At 41.0% G+C, this 20866-nt stretch overlaps 1 protein-coding gene across 3 annotated transcripts; it reads right to left on the bottom strand.

Annotated features, from left to right (window-relative positions):
• Window positions 1-968: 968 nt before the first annotated feature.
• On the bottom strand, window positions 969-18981 carry MDM2 (MDM2 proto-oncogene). Of its 3 annotated transcripts, none has more exons than XM_066319155.1 (11): window positions 18840-18981; window positions 18266-18338; window positions 15656-15730; window positions 15156-15289; window positions 14948-14997; window positions 13639-13706; window positions 13397-13490; window positions 10697-10857; window positions 9542-9697; window positions 8090-8167; window positions 969-6458 (listed from the first exon to the last, which is right to left on the bottom strand). In XM_066319155.1, the coding sequence occupies exons 2-11, from the start codon at window positions 18332-18334 to the stop codon at window positions 5889-5891; spliced, it is 1455 nt and encodes a 484-aa protein (XP_066175252.1). In that variant the 5' UTR covers window positions 18335-18338; window positions 18840-18981; the 3' UTR covers window positions 969-5888. The 3 variants fall into 3 exon arrangements, with proteins under 3 accessions (XP_066175252.1, XP_066175254.1, XP_066175253.1); XM_066319157.1 differs by having other exon boundaries at window positions 10697-10854; XM_066319156.1 differs by having other exon boundaries at window positions 13397-13487.
• Between the last annotated feature and the right edge of the window lie 1885 nt (window positions 18982-20866).

Raw genomic sequence — 20866 nt, 5'->3', positions numbered from 1 at the left:
AGTCACTGACAGCTTTATACTTTGTCCATTTTTAGCTGAATTTGTTGTGGCACAGAACCACATACAATTCAGAATTCTTTGAGTAAGTTTAGCTATGGCTTAATACTGCTTCAACAGCTTCACTGCCCTGCTACTCCTACTGCTGGGGCTGTTAAACATCCATGCCAGGAGCTGGCAGACACACTCAGCAAGGCACAAACCAGCTCCAGTTACAGAGGGTGGTTTCAGCATTCCCCTGGCTGGGTTGTACTGCAGGCAGGATTAGCAGATTCCTTTTGCCTGGCCAGTTGCGAGTCATTTTCAGGGCCCTTTGAAGCTGCCCATTAAACAGAAAATTTATCAAGAAAAGCCAGTTAGTACCATCTCCTGTGTTTATTTTAAAGCTTTGTCTGCCACTTATTTTCTTAAGCAATTTCAAAAGTAAACCAGCAAAGATTATCTTTGGAAACATCAATCTTTTCCTGTATACAGTAAATTAAAAATGCAGGAATGCAGTTAATCCTTTAATGCCTTTTACAATCTTTCCTGAGGCACTGTTCCCTGTCACACCAAGCCCTACCAGCTGGACTGTGGAGCTTGGGCATCAGCCACTTGTCTGCCAGACGGCACATTCAGTGTATGAGTCCACAGCAATGCCGCTAGCAATGAGAGCTGTGTGTGCAAGAGACCGGTTTTTGAATGTCTTCCCCCTATCCATTTGCATTTTCTACCTTTTCTCACCCTCTGATCTGCTGTGGGTTGTTTACCACACAAAGAAGTGATTATGCATTAAATCCCACCACAGATTCCTTGAGTTAAAATCTCCCAAACCGAAGAAATCTGACAGAAGTCAGCAGTCAGGCAGCTGAGGGGGGTGGGGGGCAGAGAGAGCCTGTGTGCTGGCTCACGAAAGTAAGAATCTCTGGGAAAACAAAGTACCAGAACTTCTAACAATCAAGTAATTGACATGGAAAAAAAAGAGCACCATGGAGTATATAAACAAATCTTTATTTAAAGCTTTTAAATGGAACACAGTACTCAATTTTCATCAGAAAAGGAAAAACTGAAAACTAAATAAATGCAACACACGTGAAACTTCTTATAAATGGGTCTACACTGTGCGCAATTGGAGTGGATACTTGCATTTTAATGGTTACTGACTGTGGTCATACATGCACTGGGTAGCTGGAGAGTAATGCCCCAGGTCAAGCTCTTGAAATCGTGTTGCATAGTTATTTAAATTCACTATGAACTACTCTATTCAACAGTCATCCCAGCTATGTGTAGTCAGACAACAAAGATTCTGGGTTTAGAAAAGCTATTGGTATTTTAGATGTTAAGTAATCATCATCCAGTCAGCCACTACTGTGGCTCAAGACCAAGAACTGTCCTTTAAAAGCAGGCTGTTAAGCTAAAACATCTGCTCAAAAGGGGGGCCACCACCTTTTTAAGTACCACTGACAAATTTCACATGTATAATATAGCTACAGATACATTAAAGAAGCATTTACTTGAAGGTTTCAGTGCGTCTGTGCTAAAAAAACCCTAACAAACCTCCCACACTTTAGCAACAATTTTTCATGTTCAGTAAGTGCAACTGTTAAAAGCTTAATCTGGGTTTTGTGCTTTGCTCGTGCAACCTTTAAAGAACGAGATATGCCTTGGACACCGGTATGGAGGAGCTGGAAAGGGCAGGGAATCCCCTGAAGAGGAAAGGGCTGCTGCTCCAGCAAGGCTCTGCTGTGCTGCAGGACCAAGGCTGCCCTACAGCCGCTCCACGACAACGCTGCCTGTCCACAAGTCCCATGTATGTGTCCAATGCTCCTTCCCCCAGGGAAGCCCCACAGCAGCAAATGCCCCTTTTCAGGCCCAATGTTGCACAACAAAATGCTGAATCTACCTAGGATAAGGGCAAACTCCTCCCTCACGATGTGTGTGGCAAGTCAATAGGCTGAATAAATGACCTGCTTAAAAATTAGAAACTTTACCTAAAGTTATGCCGTAACACAAGAGCAGCCTTAGATTAGGATGGGGAAGGAAAAAAATCTTTACCCCTACTTTCATCCTATTTATTCATTTTATTCAGTTTTATTAGGCTTCTAATAATTTTCTAATCTCTCTTTTGTAAGATACAGTATTTTGAAACAACTATTCTTGTTGACACTTTCTGGAAGAATGAGGAATTTTCTCTTCCTCATATTAGTTGTAAAAGAGAAAAAAAATCTGCCTGAAGTCCTGCAAGCCTCTTCATACGCACAGATACTTCAGAGACAGCAACATTTGAACAAATGTACAGCAAACAGAACTCAGTGATAAAAATTGTACCACCCCCCTAGAAGAAATGTAAGCTTTTCACCAGTGAGCATTTTGAAGCACTTTTACCCTTTCAAAATCATCTGCTAAGGGGAGAGGCACAGGACAGCACAGCCCAGGATCCTGCCAGAGTGGACTGAATTTCAATATTAATATAATGTCAATATAACAAATAGGCAAATAGTTAAAGACTTGTATTTAAACAAGTAGGTTCACTGTACTTTCTAAAAAAGAATAAAAGCAGGTTCTCGCACCATGAAAATTGCACAGTCGCATCCTGTGGGCATCTGGCCTCCCCAGCAACCTTCTTAGTCGTGTGTCAAGGCAAAAGTGATTACCACCTTTGCAAATTAACCTTAAAACCTCTCTTCTCTGTCCTGCATCTCCTGGACCACAAACCCCTAATGTTACCAGCCCCCAGAAGCAGTCAGTCAGCTCCTTGCCTGTACTGAGGAATGCAAAAGCATTCCAAAGGAAAGCAAAACACCACCGAAATATTTTCACTATGCTCACATTGCACCAGCACCTTCTCTATTTAATGAATCTTGTTCAGATTCAATGTAGAAGTTGTTTTAAGGGAAGGAAAAAAGGAAACATAGCTATAAATCTTCCTGTGCCATTCTTAATCTGAATATAATACAAGTATTTCTCTGTATTTTAATGCTACATCTCTTAAAATATTTTCTTGTGCCTGTGACTTGCTAAATAACCATATTTATATAACTACACATGTACCAGTAAACTAATTCAATAAATTAGAGCTCAAAACATCAACTCTGAGCACAAGGATATTTACAAACAGCAATAAATTAACATGTGTGCGATATTAAATAAGGATCTCAAAAACCAAGGAGGAACAGCTTTTGTACCAAAACTAGGCTGACTTTTGTGCCACTACCCAAGGCCAGAAATGTGTTTAAGGGCCAGAAGCAGCAGGGTGCTCCGTGCTCATGCCCACACAGGGAGCACAGCCAGGCTGGGAGACAGGGGGGAGCCACAGCCGGGAGTCACTGTGACACCGCCCCTGGGCACCAGGCCTGCACCTGCACTCGCCTGCCAGCGTCCCCAACAGGAACATGCATCAACACCCATCACTTCCCTTTAGAAGGCACTGCACCTACACCAAACTAAAGTTGTATTAGATATCACTAAGACTAATATTAAGCTGTAAAATGTAACTCGAAAAGTACTTGACACAGTGATTTGCAGAGGCAAAAATCGAAATCCCCCCTTTCCTCACCATTGTAGTGGAAGGTATTTCCAGGGCTATTCTCTGCAACAGAAGGCATGAGACTGGAAAAGAATGCCAAGAGTGGGGTGGGACAATCTGTCCCAACAGGAACTAGATAAGGACAGCTGCTCCCCCAGCACTGCAGTTACACAGCAAGGGCAGTGACTGCAGAGAAGGCATCATACTGAGAGAGGAGAAGACAATGGAGAAAATGCAGTGGACAAAGCTTCATAAGAAGATGAAACATTTTATGTACAGTCCCCATATTATTGATGTTTCTGCTTATACACATTTGCAGTTGTCTCCCACCTGCAGGTGCAAGGAAGAGCCTCTGCAAGCCTCACTGCCACTAAGTTTATCAAATCAAAAATTCAAAAAACTTTAACAGGAAGTGCAAAGTATGGCAGGCAGCCCTCTATTAGTATCCCTACTTGAAAAAATTAACTATCTGCCCAAAGGCCTTCTATATCTCAGGCCCAAATCCTATAAAACCCATGAAAGATTTCTGCTGTTGAAAAAACTTCCAAGAACTTCCAGCTACTTGCTGTCCCTTAACAAATTGCAGGACGCAAGAAACTTGCAAGCAAGAATTTGAATGTATACAAGTGGGGTTTATATTTTGTTTAGTTAAAATGAATTATGTTAGAACTTCAGGTACACCAGTATATTTTAGTGGCATTTTTAAAGAAATAGCTCAAATATATGAACAAAATGTGAATGATCCAAATAATTCAATCCTCACCTATGAAGTTACTACTTTTCAACCAAATCACAACCAAGGATTTACTAAGTCTCTCCTGTACATCTTTATGTGCTTTTCCTGGGTACTTCCAGGCAGTTGCAGCTCTGGTGTTAAGGGGAACAGCAGAAGTCTCTGTGCCAGCACACAGGCATCAGCAATTTTATACTGCTGGTGTTAGGGAAGCTGTTGAGCCTTGGCCTGTAACATGGTAACACAGTACAATTCCTGCACTTGGACTGTATCTCCACTCCTGGCACTCCACTGACTATCTGCCACTCCCCACTGGGCAGACAATCAGCAACTACCTGTAAAAATACAAGGTGCTAAAAATATACCACTGGTCTTGTAACACAGTTTTGCAAAGGAATAAATATCACTCACTGGATACAGAAACTCCACGTGAAAAGCAGCTGAGTGATCTTTCCTGCATCCTGGTTCCCACAATTACTACTTTGCCTGAAGGCCCCCAGAACTGAGGCTGGTAGCAGACTCTCTGGGCACAGAACTGGTAAGTTTCACAAAGCTTTTGACAAAGCAGACTGAGGAGGCAAGAGCTAAAAGCAGTAAAGGACAGGTCCAACAAGACCAATTTTGAGTTAGTCAAACACCTTGCAAAAGATTTTCAGAATTCTTGTGATACAGATAAGAACAGCGATTGTAAAGACTACTGCACTTAAAGAATGTGAACTGGAAGTGCACAGCTTAATTGTTTCTGCAGACAAAAGTCGATTTTTTTTTTTCTATTTTTACTACAGTGAATGTAGCAATGCAGCTGAATGTATTCTGCTAAGTGAGAAACAAGTGCAGAAAAAGAAAACAACTGTCCCCTAAATACTGCCAGACATGACAGTTCATAGCATATCCTTCATTTATCTTGTCTGCCCAAGACTTGTTTCCACCTGCTAAATAAATAATCATCATCAGTACAGACTTCCAAACCCACAAATGTCAGTTTCTCTGGATGTTTGAGAGAGAACTCTATGAGTGAGTTTGGATCAATGACTTCTCAGAGGACACAGCCCTTAAGTTTACAATGCACACTATAAAAATAAAAGACACACAATACCCTTCTCTGTTTCCAAAGTATTATTTTATACCACGTCTTTTCTTACTTCCTGGTAAGAGCTCCCACAGAATTTGGTTACTTGAAGGAATTTAAGAGAAGATTCTATTTATTCATTTTATTGACTTATTCAGAGGGGTCTGATTGAGCCTTATGCCTTCACCAGGCAACAAAAACTGGAAGCTGGATAATCATCTATTTTCTTAAATGAGGAACTTGCAGAAATAAACACTTCAACATGTCTCTCCTCCAACAATCATTGAATTTAAGGTTTTAATGCGAAATGTTACTAACTTGCATGGAACATTAAACACTTGGAGAGGCAGATGATTTAGATGACCTGGTTACTTCTACTGAGAGGGATTTAAAATCTCCAAGTTGACTTATGAGTATTAGGCAAACCTCTTAATAACTTCAGTGCACTTATGTCAGCAATTACTTTTCACACAGATCACCAAGAGACATAAAATATTAATTTTCCAATAAGCATACAAAAATAATTTCTTACTCTCTTAACCAGTTTATGAAGCTTCTTTTGCAGCTTTCCAGTCAACACTTGTCTAACTAAAATAAGTTAGTACAATCATTTGTATGGGCTGCCTGCACACTGGGCAGGGTTTGTTCCTCTTCTTGAGCTTTTTTGCACACGTAAAACACGACATGAGGTGTCCTGTTTTGCCATGTACTATGCAGCCATTTTTAGGTCGGCTCTGACATATGACACATGGCTCTATGCTGCTAACAGGCAGACTGGACTCCATGCTTTCCTCTTTGTCTTGCATTTCTCTCTTCTCAGGTTCCTTGAAGTCCTCCTGACTACTACAGAACATGCTGCTTGATGTTGATGGCTGGGAATAACCTTCACTTTCCTGGGACTCAGAAAGCTGTACAGCTTTTTCCTCAATCTCATCCACAGCTGGCTCTTTATCTTCAGTCATTTTTGTTTTCTTGCAGTCAGGAACATCAAAACCTTCCCTAGACTCTGCAGGAATGGAGGTTTCTAATTTGCTCTTTTCCAGTTTCTCACTCTTTTCATCTGGAAGCCAATCCTCACGAAGGGCCCAGCATCTGTGGCAGTGTCGTGGGAGTGGAGGATTCATTTCGTTACATTCGGGACACTTCCAATAATCCTTTAGTGAATCAAAGGTTGGAAAAGCTTAAGCTACTTGGAACACTTACAACTGAAGTATTCAGAAATTCTAAACAATTCATTACTGCCAAAATAATTATTATTTTGAGCTATCAACTTGTTTACAATTTTCAAATTCCATTCAGTGGTTTTGGTCTCATTTTACCATTCTAGATTAAAATGATTCTCATTTTAAAAGGACTCTGGCTTTCCTTTGTTTTGCAGTAGGTTTGTGAACAGAACAGATTATTATTTCTTATGCAAAACTGCAGAAACCAGACCACAAATTTCTTCAGGGGCCCTCATGAAAATGTTGTTAAAAAGGTCGTAATTTCCCTTCTTTTCGACTATGGACTTGTGCAACGGGAGCTACTCAGGACTGAGGAAGCCTCCCCCTGCCGTTTGCTGAGGTGCTGGTGCACAAGCCGGCCGGGTGAGGGCGCTCCGACACAGCCGCAGAATGCAAAAGTATCGGCCGATGCAAAATCACACGGGAAAACGGGGGGGGGGGGGGGGGGGGATATATATATATATATATATATATATATATATATATATATATATATATGTATGTATATATATGCAAGAAAAAACCTAACCAAACCAAACCAACAAAAGTGGTGCATCAGCCTCTCAGAGGTTACTCCATATACCACAATGAAAATAAACCACTATTTCGTTAAAAATGCATTGTGTTTTTAAGGACAGAAATCCTTCTTAGAAATAATGCAAGCTGTAGGGGAAATGAAAACAACAGAAGAAACTCATCCCAAAACATACTTACACAAGTCCTGAATAACATCAGTAACATCAAAAGCTTATCAGACTCATTTTAAATCCTAAAAATAATGTACAGGTCTCTTTTCCCACACATAAGCACTGCTATAAGATGGCCAGCCCTGTCTTTAACACACGAAGTCCCTCAGTCCTACAGACTATCAAGGTACACTTCACAGTTCCACAAAACAGCTCTAATTCAAGTTGTCAACTGTGAAAAACAAATATAAATAAGGAGACAGCACACACTAGAATTAAAATGCAGAGTTTTTTCACAAACATCTCCATACTTTGCCTCAAGACTAAATTTCTTCCCACTCTTCAAGAACAGTCTCACAGAATGTAGTAAAGGTCTCTTTTACTTTTACAGTACTGTTTTCAAAAAGGCTTGCCTTCACATCTGTGTGTTACAGACACCTTCATTCAAGCTGGACAACAAAACTAGGTATTCTGACTCACAGGAAGAGGTTTTTTAAACGTACATGACTAAGATCTTAATTTTTTCCATTCTGTGTAGAAAGATCAATTTAGACTACAAATAATTTCCCTCCATTAAGTCAATGAAATGCTAAATTTCATTGACTTAATGGAGGAAAATTATGGCACGGGATTGGGGTTTTTCTAATGGATTAAGAACAGTATTAATTATTTTAAAAACACCCCCAAGATCACATAATCACATGTTCAGTAATTAAAGTACTGTACTGGAACCTTCAGTCATAAAAGAAAAAGTCAATTTAATTATTAAAAAAATCATTGGTAGCAATAGAATTCATCTATGCTAATAAAATTCTTCATCTATTCTATGTCAGTTTACCCAACTTAAGATGCTTCACCAGAAAAGTTTTTACTCACAGCTAGAGATATCTCTGGATCTTCATCAAATGAATCAGCATCACTATCTTCATCCTGGTAAATAGTCAGCTGATAAACCTGGTTTAAATTTAAAAAATATATAACTAGGTTTTGACATTTAGTTAAAAAGTCAAAGTATTTTTAACTGGTAAGATTTTCAAATAGCAAGCTAGTGGAGAGTCTCCAGGGATGGGCTATTAAGATTATTTATGGATTAAAGGAATTCTCATGTGAGGAAAGGCTGAAAGAGCTGGGACTGTTCAGCCTTGGAGAAGGCTCAGGTCAGGGAGTGCCTGATCAATGTGGGTAAATACCTAAAAGGATGGCATCAAGAACACAGAGCCATGCTCTTTTCAGTGGTGTCCAGTGGCAGCACAAGAGGCAAGGAGCACAAATTAAACACAGAAGTTCCCTCTGAATATCAGGAGACAACCTTTTATTGTGAGGATGAAGGAGCACTGGCATGGGTTGTCCTGAGCATCTATGAAGCCTCCATCCCTAGAGATACTCAAAAGACATCTGGACATGGACCTGGGCAATCAGCTCTGCCTGAGCCAGGGCAGGTGGGTAAGACAACCTCCAGAGGCTCCTCTGAACACCAGTCATTCTGCAATTCCCAAAACTACTGTCTGGAGCAGGGGCACACTTCAATCTTTTCTTCCTCCAAATTACCATCCTCTCTCAGGGTGCAGCGCTGCACTCTCACACACAACTTGGTGCACGTAAGTAGAGCCAGTCCCATTCAGCCTCTCAGGTACCACAATCACATACATCCCTGGTGAATTCTGCCACTGGTACCTACCCAATCTTGCCATGAACTGATTAACCTCTCTAAAGTAACACAAACCCAACTCACAAAGAAAAGCCCACATATATTCTCACTTCACTCCCAACATTCCAGAAATCTCTGGAAAATTTCAGTAATCCAAATTTTTCTGTCTTCATGCCTACTAATAAAGATTTCTAAAACTTTGGTTCAGCATCTCTATGAAACATTAACATTCACAGAGGCAAAAACCTTGCACATATCCCTTTGGAAAGAGTTACTCAGAAAGGTCTCCTTTGGTATTAAGTGTTGTCAAAGCTCAACACATACTTCTAGATTTAAAAATGCAGAAAGACTGAAGTACACATGCTGCCACAGACTCCAACAGCTGGTGAGAGAAGTTAAGCACCCAGACTTTCCTATAAACCCCATTTCAGAGCCTGCAGAAAGCCTCAGCACCATTTCAGTGACTAGCTGGTGGGTTGTGCAAGTTGGTGACCCAGCTGCACTGATGCATAATTTGATTTAATGAACAACTGGATGCAGATTTAGTGACACCAGCACATGCAGTTCAAAAATATACCTGAAGAGTTCTCCTTGGAAACTTATAGAAAATTTTCATGTTGAAATTTCCTTTTTCTTCTCATCCCCTCCCCCTAGGGTCAAATAAGGAAAGCAGATAGTACCTCATCATCTTCGTCTGTGAGCTCTTGCCCTTCTTCATTATGACTATAATCTTCTGAATAAATAGACTCAACTTCAAACTCGACACTGAACTGGTCTGATACAGAACTGTGGTCAAACCAATCAGAGTTTTCACTTAATGAACTAGCGTCAAGATCCTGAAAAAAACAAAAAGAAGAAAACACACATTCAACCTTCACCAGCTCATACATGTAACATTACTGTTAAAACAACTCTCAGGATAAAACTGTACTACTCAGTATAATTACTGTGGAAGAAAAAGGACCAGCTGCTGTGAGACACAGTACTTTTTATCAGATAAACAAATTATAGGTGGGCAAAAATAAAGCTAGGTCAGGAAGCCTTTTGTTTGCCATGTAATAAGAAACTGTCTACAGGCAGCTGAAAGACTGCAATCATTATTTCAGAAAGTCCCTCCTAAAAAGTGAAAGAACAGATGCAAGAAGATGGTTTCTTTTGGCTGCATGCCTTTAAATTTTCTGTTCTCATAAATTCTGTTTAATCCAACACCATGTCTTAGCAATTACAAAATAGGAAGACTAAAGATACAGTATTAGTTCTGTCAATTTAGAACAACAGTATGTGACTGACTAGGAATACTGTTAATTCAGCTCTTCATGACTTAATCTAAGCACAAATAATTTGCCTTGGTGTTTGCTAAAAACAATACAAAACTTCCAAGTAGCGGCATGGCAAGCGACTACAATGCACCATATCAGCATCCATTCCACTGGGTATAATTACCAAAGCTGTACCAGAACTATCACCTAACTCTGAATTATGGAATGTCTATGACTCTTTTTGTCCCTTAGCATCCTAAGAAATACTTATTTTGAAACACAAAATACGTCTGACATTTTTTCCGTACTGTGCCAAGCAGTGAGAATCTTGATTTTAAAAGAATATTCAACATTAGTATCTAAAAAAATTTCACTTCAGCTTTGCCAGCAGATCTATGAAAAACCCCACTCCACCCACATACCTACTCTTCTTTCAACCTCTTTTCTTTCCTCAGACACCACTGAAGACACTGCTGAATTTAATTAAGAAGATTGTGTTTTCAGATGCATGTTTGAACTTGTGGCATCTGCAAAATTTGTACCACAAAAATATTTTACATTTCTTGTTTGACTTACAGGAATGGAAAGAGAATCTGTTGAATCACTGCTATTGCTTCTTTCACGGCACAGACCACTGACTACACACCACGAGAGACTTTCATCAAACGTCAACGAAATGCTGTCTGACTTGTGTCGCTTTCTTCTGTCACTGTGCAGATCATCTGAAGAGTTTTCTTCTGGGCATAGTCAAGAACGTTTTTATTACTCAAAGGTATCTATGCAATGTGCAGTTTTGAATATTCTAAAAAGAAGCTTAAAATATAATTTACTATAAAGAAATCTAATAAAGTAAAATATTTTAGGGTTTTTCTATGGGACAAGAAGGCACTAAGACTTACTTTAAAAGACACAGTAACACATATACCCATATAATATGAAACATTTCTGAAACCAGTATTTCAGGGCCTGGCTTTCCCCACTTGTCCCATCAGCAGTCTCCACATGGAAAACAACTGCAAATTTGAAAGAATTTTTACTCCACATAAGACATGTTAAACCCTTCCTGATTTCAAGACATAGAATTAGAATCTTATTTGTCCTCACTCCCTCTACAGGCAATAGACAGAAAGGCACTTTCAGAGGGCTTCTGAGTCCATCCCAGAGTTTGTAGGGAGATAGAGCAATTAGCTCCCAAGTCACATGCACACAGAACACCTTGTGCTAAGCAAGGTAAGTTCAGGTTCAAGTTTCAGACACCGCAGTATTTATCAGTGAATAGCTGCACTACATGTAATTGTATTTACTCAACAAGATTTTTGTAGCAAACTATTAGAACTTTCATCACACCCTAGCAGGAAACCTTCAAGACATACTATGCAAAAAGCTAAACTCTGAAAAGCACTGCCTTAAGCTCTGCTTACTAAGCATGCTTGGTTTGAAGGCAAAAAGACAATGCTTTATGAATACATTGTGTTTTGGAACAATCACCTACAGCAGCACAAGGACTGAGAGTTTAGTCAAAACTCAGCTCCCCTGGCTTTTAAAGCATTTGGTAAAAACCAGTTTCATATAAAAACTTGTTGTAAATTCTGAATGTCAGTGCAGCAGAGTGAAAACCTCCCAAGATGCCAACAACTTTTGGTTCAACAGGTCTGGGTAGGAGCCTGCTGTCCCCCATAGGTGCCTTTTGCACCCACCCTCTGTTGCCCAGCTTCTCCCTCGCCTTGCAAATCACAGTGTGACAATCCACAAGTCTTCAAGTCTTGAATTTTCATTGTACAAAAAAAAAACAAAAAAGAAAAAAAAAGGAGAAAACACTTGTACATACTTTGAGACTTCTCTTACTTTCCCTTGGTGCTTCTTGGCTCAGCCCCTCTCTTTTTCTTTTTTTCTTTTTTCCGCCCTGAGAGCCCCACCAAACTTGGTGCCCCCAGGCCCAAAGGTTGCTCCTGTCCATCGTTGTCCTCATTTAGTTGTCATGGCTCCATGCCGTACTGATACTGTATCACCACAAGGTCTCTATACACTATTTAATGGCTCCAAAGGAGCCACTACCATCCCAATTTAACAAGAATAGTGGTTTAAAGGGAAGATTTCCTATAAATTAGAAAAAAAGTGTATATAAAAACACTATATTAAAAGAACTCTTAAGGTTGTAACAAACTAATAAATGGATGCAAAGATAAGAGTTAATAATCAAACCTACAATAAGTAAGCACAACACAGGACCTTATGTGCTCTGTGCCATGCCTAAATATTACAGGTTGTGATGTTTAACTGAGACTTTCCATCCTTTCATCAGTTTTAGTTACAACATTAAAATGTTCTTTTAATTTAGTGCAAACCGCTCAGCAACGCAGCACTGGTTTGGGACTGACTTAATACAACAGGGGCCTATGAGGGACACAAAACTACTACTTGAAAGCTGAAGAACTGAAAAAATGTTCCTGAACAAGTGAAGAAAAGAAAGTTCTATGCAGTGACAGAAGTTATCACTGCCCAGGTAATTACAACCACCAAGTCATGAGGCAAGACAGTAAGTGATGGAACAAACTAACGTAAGAAATTCCACAGAATAATACTCAAGTAGAACTGTAGAGAACACTTCAATTGAGAAACTTACTCAGCTTTATGCTGACCAGATTGTAACTGTTACTTATCAGAAGAAACATTCTGGGTTTTGAAAATGTACTTGCCAGTGATTATTGAAAAACCACAGTAAACACAAACGGGAGGCAAATATGATGCTTAGATCACCAGATGTTTTAACATTAAGCATCAAGTGCTTAATGAGTGGTGAGGTACCTGAATATATCCAAAATCATCCTGTGTTACTCCCACACCTTTGATGCTTCCCACCAGTTGAAATCCAAAGAAAACCGGCTTTAGTGAACAAACAAAATGTCAAATTTTGTGACTGTCTACAGAAGGAACTGAAATGAATTTGAAGGTATCAGTTGACTACAAACTATAGTGTTCTCATCATGAAGATAACACAACTGATAAAGTCCTGCTGATGTGAAGAAGTTTAACAGAGCAGGGGAGCAAGTTATTCCATCATCTTACTAACAATTCTAGAGATCCAAACTGTAACATGACACTGCAGCAATGCAAGGAATTGTGTTTTTCTTTCAGACTGAACATTTTGTTTCAGATAAGGCGAGAAATATGAATAGTATTTGTCAGCATCTTTCAAGTCAGCAAGGCAAGAGAATGTAGCTTTTCCCTCTAAGTGGCCATGCTACTGAAAGCTCTGCATCATAAATCTGCAGATACCAGATTCACTGTGTGTCCTCCTCCTAGAAGATGTAGTTGGTCGGGAAGTCACATTTGATGAAGTCTGCTTCTCTTCTAACTCTTGCACAGACTCCTGATAACAGAAATACTGAGTAAGCCTGTGCATGAATATGAGGTAAGTGCTAGAATCAACTTACTACATTAAACCATTGACATTATCATGCAAAACTGAACTGAATGTACAACTCAGAAAACTTATTCAAATAAAATAAAAATAGCACCTTAACAACATTTTCTTCTTCAAGATGAGGTGTGGCATCATCCTCACGTGTGTCACCAAGGGTAGAGCCTGAAACCAAACCAAAATAAAACCCATAATACAACACAGCAGAAAAAGCCAATTTCAGGCTCAAAATGTAAATTCTAAGTAAAACTTAAAATTCAGACATTTTGCAACAAGGGAAAGAAACATACTGCTTCTTTGTTTTCCACGTGTGTGTGGCACCTTCCCTGTAACATTACTGAAGTGGAAATGTGGGGAGAAAGAAGAAATGTCAACTGAAAGCAGCTCAGAATTCTATTATAAATGGCTCCAAATGAAGTCTGCGCATAAACTGTGATTCAGCATATATGAAAGAATATAGGCATGAAATGTACAAATTGCTCCTCTCCAAAGTGCTTTTCACTACTTATCATCTTATGGGAACCCTGAATTAAAAAGACATACAATAGAAGAAAAATTCACTGTTGTTAATGATATTATGCTTACTAACAGACAGATCCTGAATTAATAGAGAGTCTTTCATGAAAAAAGAATAGAAAGATAAATTTAAGTTTGCCAGATTAACAATGGGGATGACAAAGAGAGCAAGTTTCCCATTTTCAGCAGCTGAACACTTGCCTTTAGGAAAAAATTAGAAACAAAGGGTGTCTTTATAAAGATTTAGAGGCCAATTTACAAAATGGCTTCCATTGTTTAACTTACCCTGTATTAGGCAAAAATTACATCTATATTGAGCATTTTTATACTGCAGGACTGTGAATAACAATTCTCCATTCAAGGAGTGGCTATCCACAGCATCATCACAAATCTGCTTTTTAAAAATATACAGCCCATATAAAACAGGGCTGAGTATAGCTAAGAATGACCAGTTCTAAATGTACTTCAGATTCAGTTGTGAAAATTAAAATAGAACTTCAACATTAAAAAAAAAAAAAAAACCAAACAACAACAACAACAAAAACAACCCACAACTTTATATGTTGTTAAGGGCTTTATCAGTAACAAATACAAGCAAATGACTTATGTTTGTAATTTAGTAGTCTTTTTGTTCAGTTTTTTGTTTTTTCTGGTTCTAGCCCAACAAAATTACCCAAATGCTCTGTTCAGAATTTTTTTTATCCTCCTGTAGAAACAAGTGTTTGCTTTGATTCACTATTTGTGATTGCTCTGGACTATAGAGAGCAAAGCTAAACAGCTAATAATAGACATCTTGCTGTTATCTCATCACTACCTGCAAAACACATTATGTAAATTATGTTTTCCCTACTGCTGCTTCCCAAACAAATCACCCTCCTAAACTAGCTTACCTTGTTGATTGACTGCTATCAGATTTCTGGAAATCATTGAATATAGTCTCCTTAAATAGGGATAAAGAAAGAGATGATACAAGTTAGCTACACATAACCATAAAAGAGAGCTTACCATCTCTGAAGACGCCAAGAGTTTAAAAGGGACATAAGAATTATGTTCTTCATTATTTCCCAACCAGACTCTCAGAAAAGAATCCCATTTTACCTGTGTTCTTTTACTGAAAAGCTTGTTACTCCAAATAAATCCCCCAGGAGATCATTTGCACAGTGTACAATATGCTGCTGTTTTTCATCATACAATTGCTTAGACATAATATATTGTCCAATATAGAATATTACCTGTGAAATAAATGAAATACAGATGTTAAATACCCAGGCTGTTGCTTCAAGTTTAAGTGTAAAAGACAAAGAACATTAAACCACTGGAATTTGATCTTCAAACTCTGCCTAGAACTCTCTTTGAGCCATTAGATTTTCATCTATCCTTCCAGAAGAACACTGCTATTCTACTGACCACCAGAAACTTTTGTTCAGATTTTTGAGAAACTTGTTAAATATCCCGTTACAAGTCAGCAGGAGAATAAATAATGTCTTATCTCAATTTCTAGACAAGCTATGAACAACACTGGCCCACCATCTACATCCAACCCAAAACAACCCATCTGTACCCACTGCAGTCTACCTTTAGTGATTGAAAGTTCTCACCTCCTTCATAGTAAAAGTGTCCTTTTCAGCACCAGCTAACTTTAACAATTTCAACAACAGTGGCTTTGGTTTAACCTGTATGTGGAAGGAGAAAAACAGTATGCACTAATTATTCTCAAAAACCTCAAAAAATTCTCAAAAAATTCTCTATTTATACAGCTTGTCTTCCTCCTTCAGTATTATGCATATGCAAACATACAACTGCATTAAAAATCTATCTCCACAGAAGCAAATATGAACCAAATCATACTAAACATCACATACACTATATATCTTGGCTCAAACCCCAGTCTTTCCTTGTCCCCTGCTTTCAGCCTGGATAGTTAATTCTGTTCCTAGTAGCTGCTACAGTGCTGTGTTTTTGATTCGACAGGAGAATAGTGTTGACAACACACTGATGTTTTTGTTGGTGCTAAGTAGCTACACTAAATCAAGGACTTTTCAGTCCCACACTCTGCCAGTGAGGAAGTGCACAACAAGCCATGGGGGCCAAAATCACAGCCAGCTGACCTGAACTAGCCTAGGGAATATTCCCTACTGTAAAATGTCAGGACTAGTGTTATGAACAGGGGAGCTGGCCAGGAGGTGCTGGCTGATGCTGGACATCCATCAGCAGGTGGTAAGCAACTGCATTGTGCAATACTAGTCTCCCTTGGATTTAACTACCCCCCCTTTTCTTTACTATTACTCTTATACCTGTATATCTTTTGCCTTTTTTTCTGATTCCCCCATCCCACCACTGAGGGAGCTGGGGGGCAGGGAACAAGGCGCTCCGTGTTACTTAGCTGGCAGCTGGGGTTAAACCTCCACACATTGGTAAATACAAATTCCTTAAATGGAGCTATGGGATTTGTTTATTAGTTCCAAGTCCAGGGCTGGGTCCTGGGGAATTCAGCTTCACTCCTTTAACCATTACCACAACTCCCAAGGGGGACTGAGAACAGAAACAGACCTCTGTGACTGTCAGGTCCAGAGTGCAAGCCATAAAGCAAAACACTGGTCCACCTCCTTCTTAAGTCTCTTTCTGTGACAGGTCCTGGGGTTTTGGTTTTGCATCTGCCAGCTGGGCTGCTTTACCTCTGAAGACTCTTGTTAGCTGGGACAATCACACCCTATTCCTTGTCATGTTTCACTCACTCCTACCTCTGCAACGGCCTCCCACCCACACACCATGCCAGCAGTTTAATCTGCAGTCAGCCTATGGCAATTTCCGAGGCAGAGGAAGGAAAAATTAAACAAGAAAAATCACCTCCCCCATACATACAAACTGCACCATCCACACAGCTGTGCCAGCAGCAGTGCAGCAGATGAGAACAAGCTGCAGGGGCTGCCACAACACCAAAGCCTGTGGAGCCACTGATGCTCCCAGAGCAGCATATTCTAGTGTCACCTCTTTAAAAACAGCGTAACCATTCTAAAACCAAGCTAATATTTAGCTATCCTGATATAGCACATAAAATAAAATGTAAAAAATAAACACAAAGCAAAAAAAAAAAAAAATAGGGAAGTGCGAATAAAATATCATGAGATGAGGAATAAATGTTTGAGGGAAAGGTGGAGAAGGGGAACTACCCTAAATTCCATTTCAAAGATCTGCTAAAACCAACTTAAAGTCTTAGCGAGTTAACATGATACTAGTTGCAAGAATTACACATAATGAAAAGAATAACTAAGCTTGTGGACAACATTAGCTGTCCATTCACCCCCTCCTAACAACTGAATTATTTAGAACATACAGCATACATATTAGAGTTTCATAAAGGAAGTGAATAATAATTTATTCAAGTACTTCTGACAGCTAAGCAGGCAGTTTCAGAACTCTGAATCCACAACTAAACCCACTTTTACTCCCAAGGCCTCTCCTCCTGACTCCTTCAAGTATGAAGTTGTGCAGCCGTGCAGATCTGACAGCAGACAGTAATATCACAATATGATGACAAAAAATAAGGAAGACACAAATGAAAAAAATCCATTTTTTTCTGCTGTTCTGCAATTTTACTTTTTTTTTCTACTGTCAAGTGCACACATTTAAGCTTTAAGCCTTCTACACAAGATAAGCCAGTTAAACCATCATTGTACACATGCAGTTTTTAAACTCGCATTTCAGGTGTACAAGGCTTCCATCCTCAGGAAAACTAAGGACAAAACAGCAGTACTGTCACCGTATCACGGAAAGCCTGGAAATGCAAATCCATAAACACAAATGAAGACTCTTCTTACAACTTTCTTACGAATTCCAATAGAGAAGAAAGATGAAAATCTTCAGACTATTTCACCAACAGTATGTTTTATACGATGGAGATTTGCCACAGCTCTTCAGTTATTTGTCAACAATTTCCACCCGAAATACTTACCACGATCAAATCGGATCATCTTTTCTTTTTAAAAGAAAGCAAAAATCATCAGACGTCTCCAGGAAACAGTCTAGATCTACACCATCACCCTGTACTCTCAATTATGATTAAGATTCGCTTACTACAGAACCAAAGAGAGACGAGCTTCACTGGCCGCATTTCCTGGCTTTTCTCCAACCATCGCTCGTTTCTGAATTAGCCGCTAAAAACTGCAAAAAGCATGCAAAAAACCCACGCGCCCATCAGAGCTACTGACCAGCGCCTCTTGCTCCGAAGCGGTCACAGAGGAGGCATCCGTAAGGGAGGACATCTTGGTATTGCACATTTGCCTGCAGTTAAGGGGAGAACAACCTCAGAAGGCGGCACCCGGCGACACAACCCGGGCGGGCGGCAGCCGCCACGCCGGCGGCGCCCACTCACCTCGGGGCCTCATCCAGCGCACACGCTGGACTCCGGCGGCGGTGTCTGGGCTCACTCGGGCCGGGCCGGCCCTTATATAGCGCTGCCAAGAGGAGGCAAGTCAGGGCTTAGCTCCCGCGCCGGCCCGGCCCGACATGCCTGAGCATGATCCGCCGCCGAGTCACCGCGGGGGGCGGGCGGGCGCGTCGGGCTCGCCGCTGACTCACCGCGGCCGCCGAACGCGGCGGGGTCGGGCGGCAGCGCGGAGACGGCGCCGTGAAGGAGCAGCGGCGTCCCCGCGCCCCCCGCCCGCCCGGCGCGGCCTGGCCCCGCTCCCCCAGCGGGGAGCCCCTCCCCCAACACCCAGCGCCGCACGAACCACCAGCGGGACGCCCGGCGCCCCCTCGGCCCCGCGATCGATCCCCACGCACCGCCAGCCGCGCCCGCTCCGCTGCCCGGCCCGCGGCGGGCTCTGGGACCGCCGGCGCCCTTCCCGGGCCCTTCCCGGGCCCTCTACCGCGGCCCCGCCGCGCCGCGCCTGCCGCCCGCCGCCATCTTGGTGCCCGCAGCGCCCCCTGTGGCGGCGGCGCGCCGCGCTGGCAGAGGAGCCGCGGGCCGGGGCCGCAGGGAGAGGCTCCGCGGGGAGAGGCTCCCCCGGGAAAGGCTCCGCGGGGAGAGGCTCCCCCGGGAAAGGCTCCGCGGGGAGAGGCTCCCCCGGGGAGAGGCTCCCCCGGGAAAGGCTCCGCGGGGAGAGGCTCCGCGGGGAGAGGCTCCCCCGGCCCACAGAGCCGGGCCCAGCGACGCCTCCTCACGCCGCTGCCGTTCCCAGCCCCTCATGCCCGCTCAGCTGGCGTGTTTCCGAGGTGCTTAAGAGATGGAAGTAGGAGAAAACTCTGCATCCAAAGATTAATTGGATGTTGTCGTCCTATGTTTTTCTTATCTTCCATTCTATAATTTTCTATACGTTTTAAATGTAGGGCGTTTGGAAGTATGTTGCTTTCACAGGTACTTATTAGTTCCTACACTTCAACTCGAACTGGTTAGTTTTTAGTCTAACTGCCTTTTTCCAATTCTCAGGTGTTTTCTTTGCCCATGATGACATTTAAAAATTATTTTTGAATAATGAAAAGCTTTGTCAGAGAACACGAGTGCTGCAGACTGTTTTAAGATAGGCTAGAGCAGAGGGTGCCTAATGCTAGTTTTCCATGACAACTAACTTGTCCAAACAAGCAGTGGATAACTGCCTGGACTTGTCTCTTGGCCAAAGATGGCTTCTGAGGAACCATGGCACCTTGTAAAAATTCCAGCAACGGTTTAAATCCAGATATTTGTGTGAGGATGGATCTTCAAGATGACCTTGTTATCCCTCTAGAGCATAAAGCTCAAGGTCTAGTGAGGGACAACCTAGAAGATGCCAGAATTTTGCAAAGCCTGCTCACCTCCTTTTAGTGCTGGGATTTCAAGGCAAACAGAAATCTGTTTCAAGTGGAGTCAAGAAGGCAAAGTCAGATAGCTGCTCTTTTCCACCCAGTACCCTCAATTCCTGAGACCCTTAGCTAGCTAATTTTATTGTTAGGAGAAAATTCCATCTACACAAAAATGCAAGAGGATGGAAGTGAACGGCTACTAAATAGCTCTACTACTAATGCTCAATCTTGTCTTCATGTAGACAATACGAACAACTTAATTACAATGTAAAATGCATTTTACTGAACAGAAAACAAACCAAACAAAACTGTTTATGTATTTCTCCCCAGGCTATCACATTACTTAAGCAGAGTATCATTTTGCTATGGCTGTGTGAAAATTAAAGACCTCTTTAAAATTAGCAATATGTTTTCTGCAGTCCAAGACTTGCCCATAACTGTGGACAACTCATAACTATGACTTTCTTTTTCCACTTCTCTACCAATAAGCATCTTGTGACCAATAACTTTGAGACTGAGATTATTTAAATAATAATTTCCCTTACTGCTTCCATTAACTTCCATTAACTGCTAAGGATAAAAAAACCCCAACAGTTTCTGTCTAGAATTTTTATCAGTCTTCAAGGACAATCTTATCTCTTTTCTCCAACAGACTAATCTTGAATTAAGGGAGATTGCAAGTAGGTAAAATATGCTGTCTGTGCTAGCTTAGGGAAAGAGGGGGATATTTTCTGATATGCAGTGCTGCAACACTTGTTTGTTGCTGATACAGTTAGTGTTGCTATGTCATCAACATACCTAATTATTTTTTTGTGTTTGATAATTCAAGACAAGTATAATTAAAAAGTTCTATTTGAAGGATGAGTAATAAGCTTGTATAGTTATGAGAAGCTAAGTTCTCCACTATTTGAGGGTTCTAAAAAGAAAAGGAGATCTCACTATACCCGTGTATTTTACTCATAATGCTACAGAAAATATCTGGAGCAGTTAAGGCCCAGCTGCCTTCACTGGAGATACTCATTTTACATTGT

This window comes from Sylvia atricapilla, chromosome 5 (assembly GCF_009819655.1).
Source record: "Sylvia atricapilla isolate bSylAtr1 chromosome 5, bSylAtr1.pri, whole genome shotgun sequence".
Taxonomy (NCBI): domain Eukaryota; kingdom Metazoa; phylum Chordata; class Aves; order Passeriformes; family Sylviidae; genus Sylvia; species Sylvia atricapilla.
Note: the sequence above shows the minus strand (reverse complement) of the source record. Positions and strands in the feature narration are given on the sequence as shown.

Excerpts from the sequence above, each read along its gene's own strand:
- MDM2 (XM_066319155.1), bottom strand. The coding sequence starts at position 18,334 with ATGTGCAATACCAAGATGTCCTCCCTTACGGATGCCTCCTCTGTGACC. Across the intron at positions 13,707-14,947 it reads GATAGCAGTCAATCAACAAG|GCTCTACCCTTGGTGACACA; the intron begins GTAAGCTAGTTT and ends GTTTGGTTTCAG. Across the intron at positions 10,858-13,396 it reads GAGGACACACAGTGAATCTG|AAGAAAACTCTTCAGATGAT; the intron begins GTATCTGCAGAT and ends GACTATGCCCAG.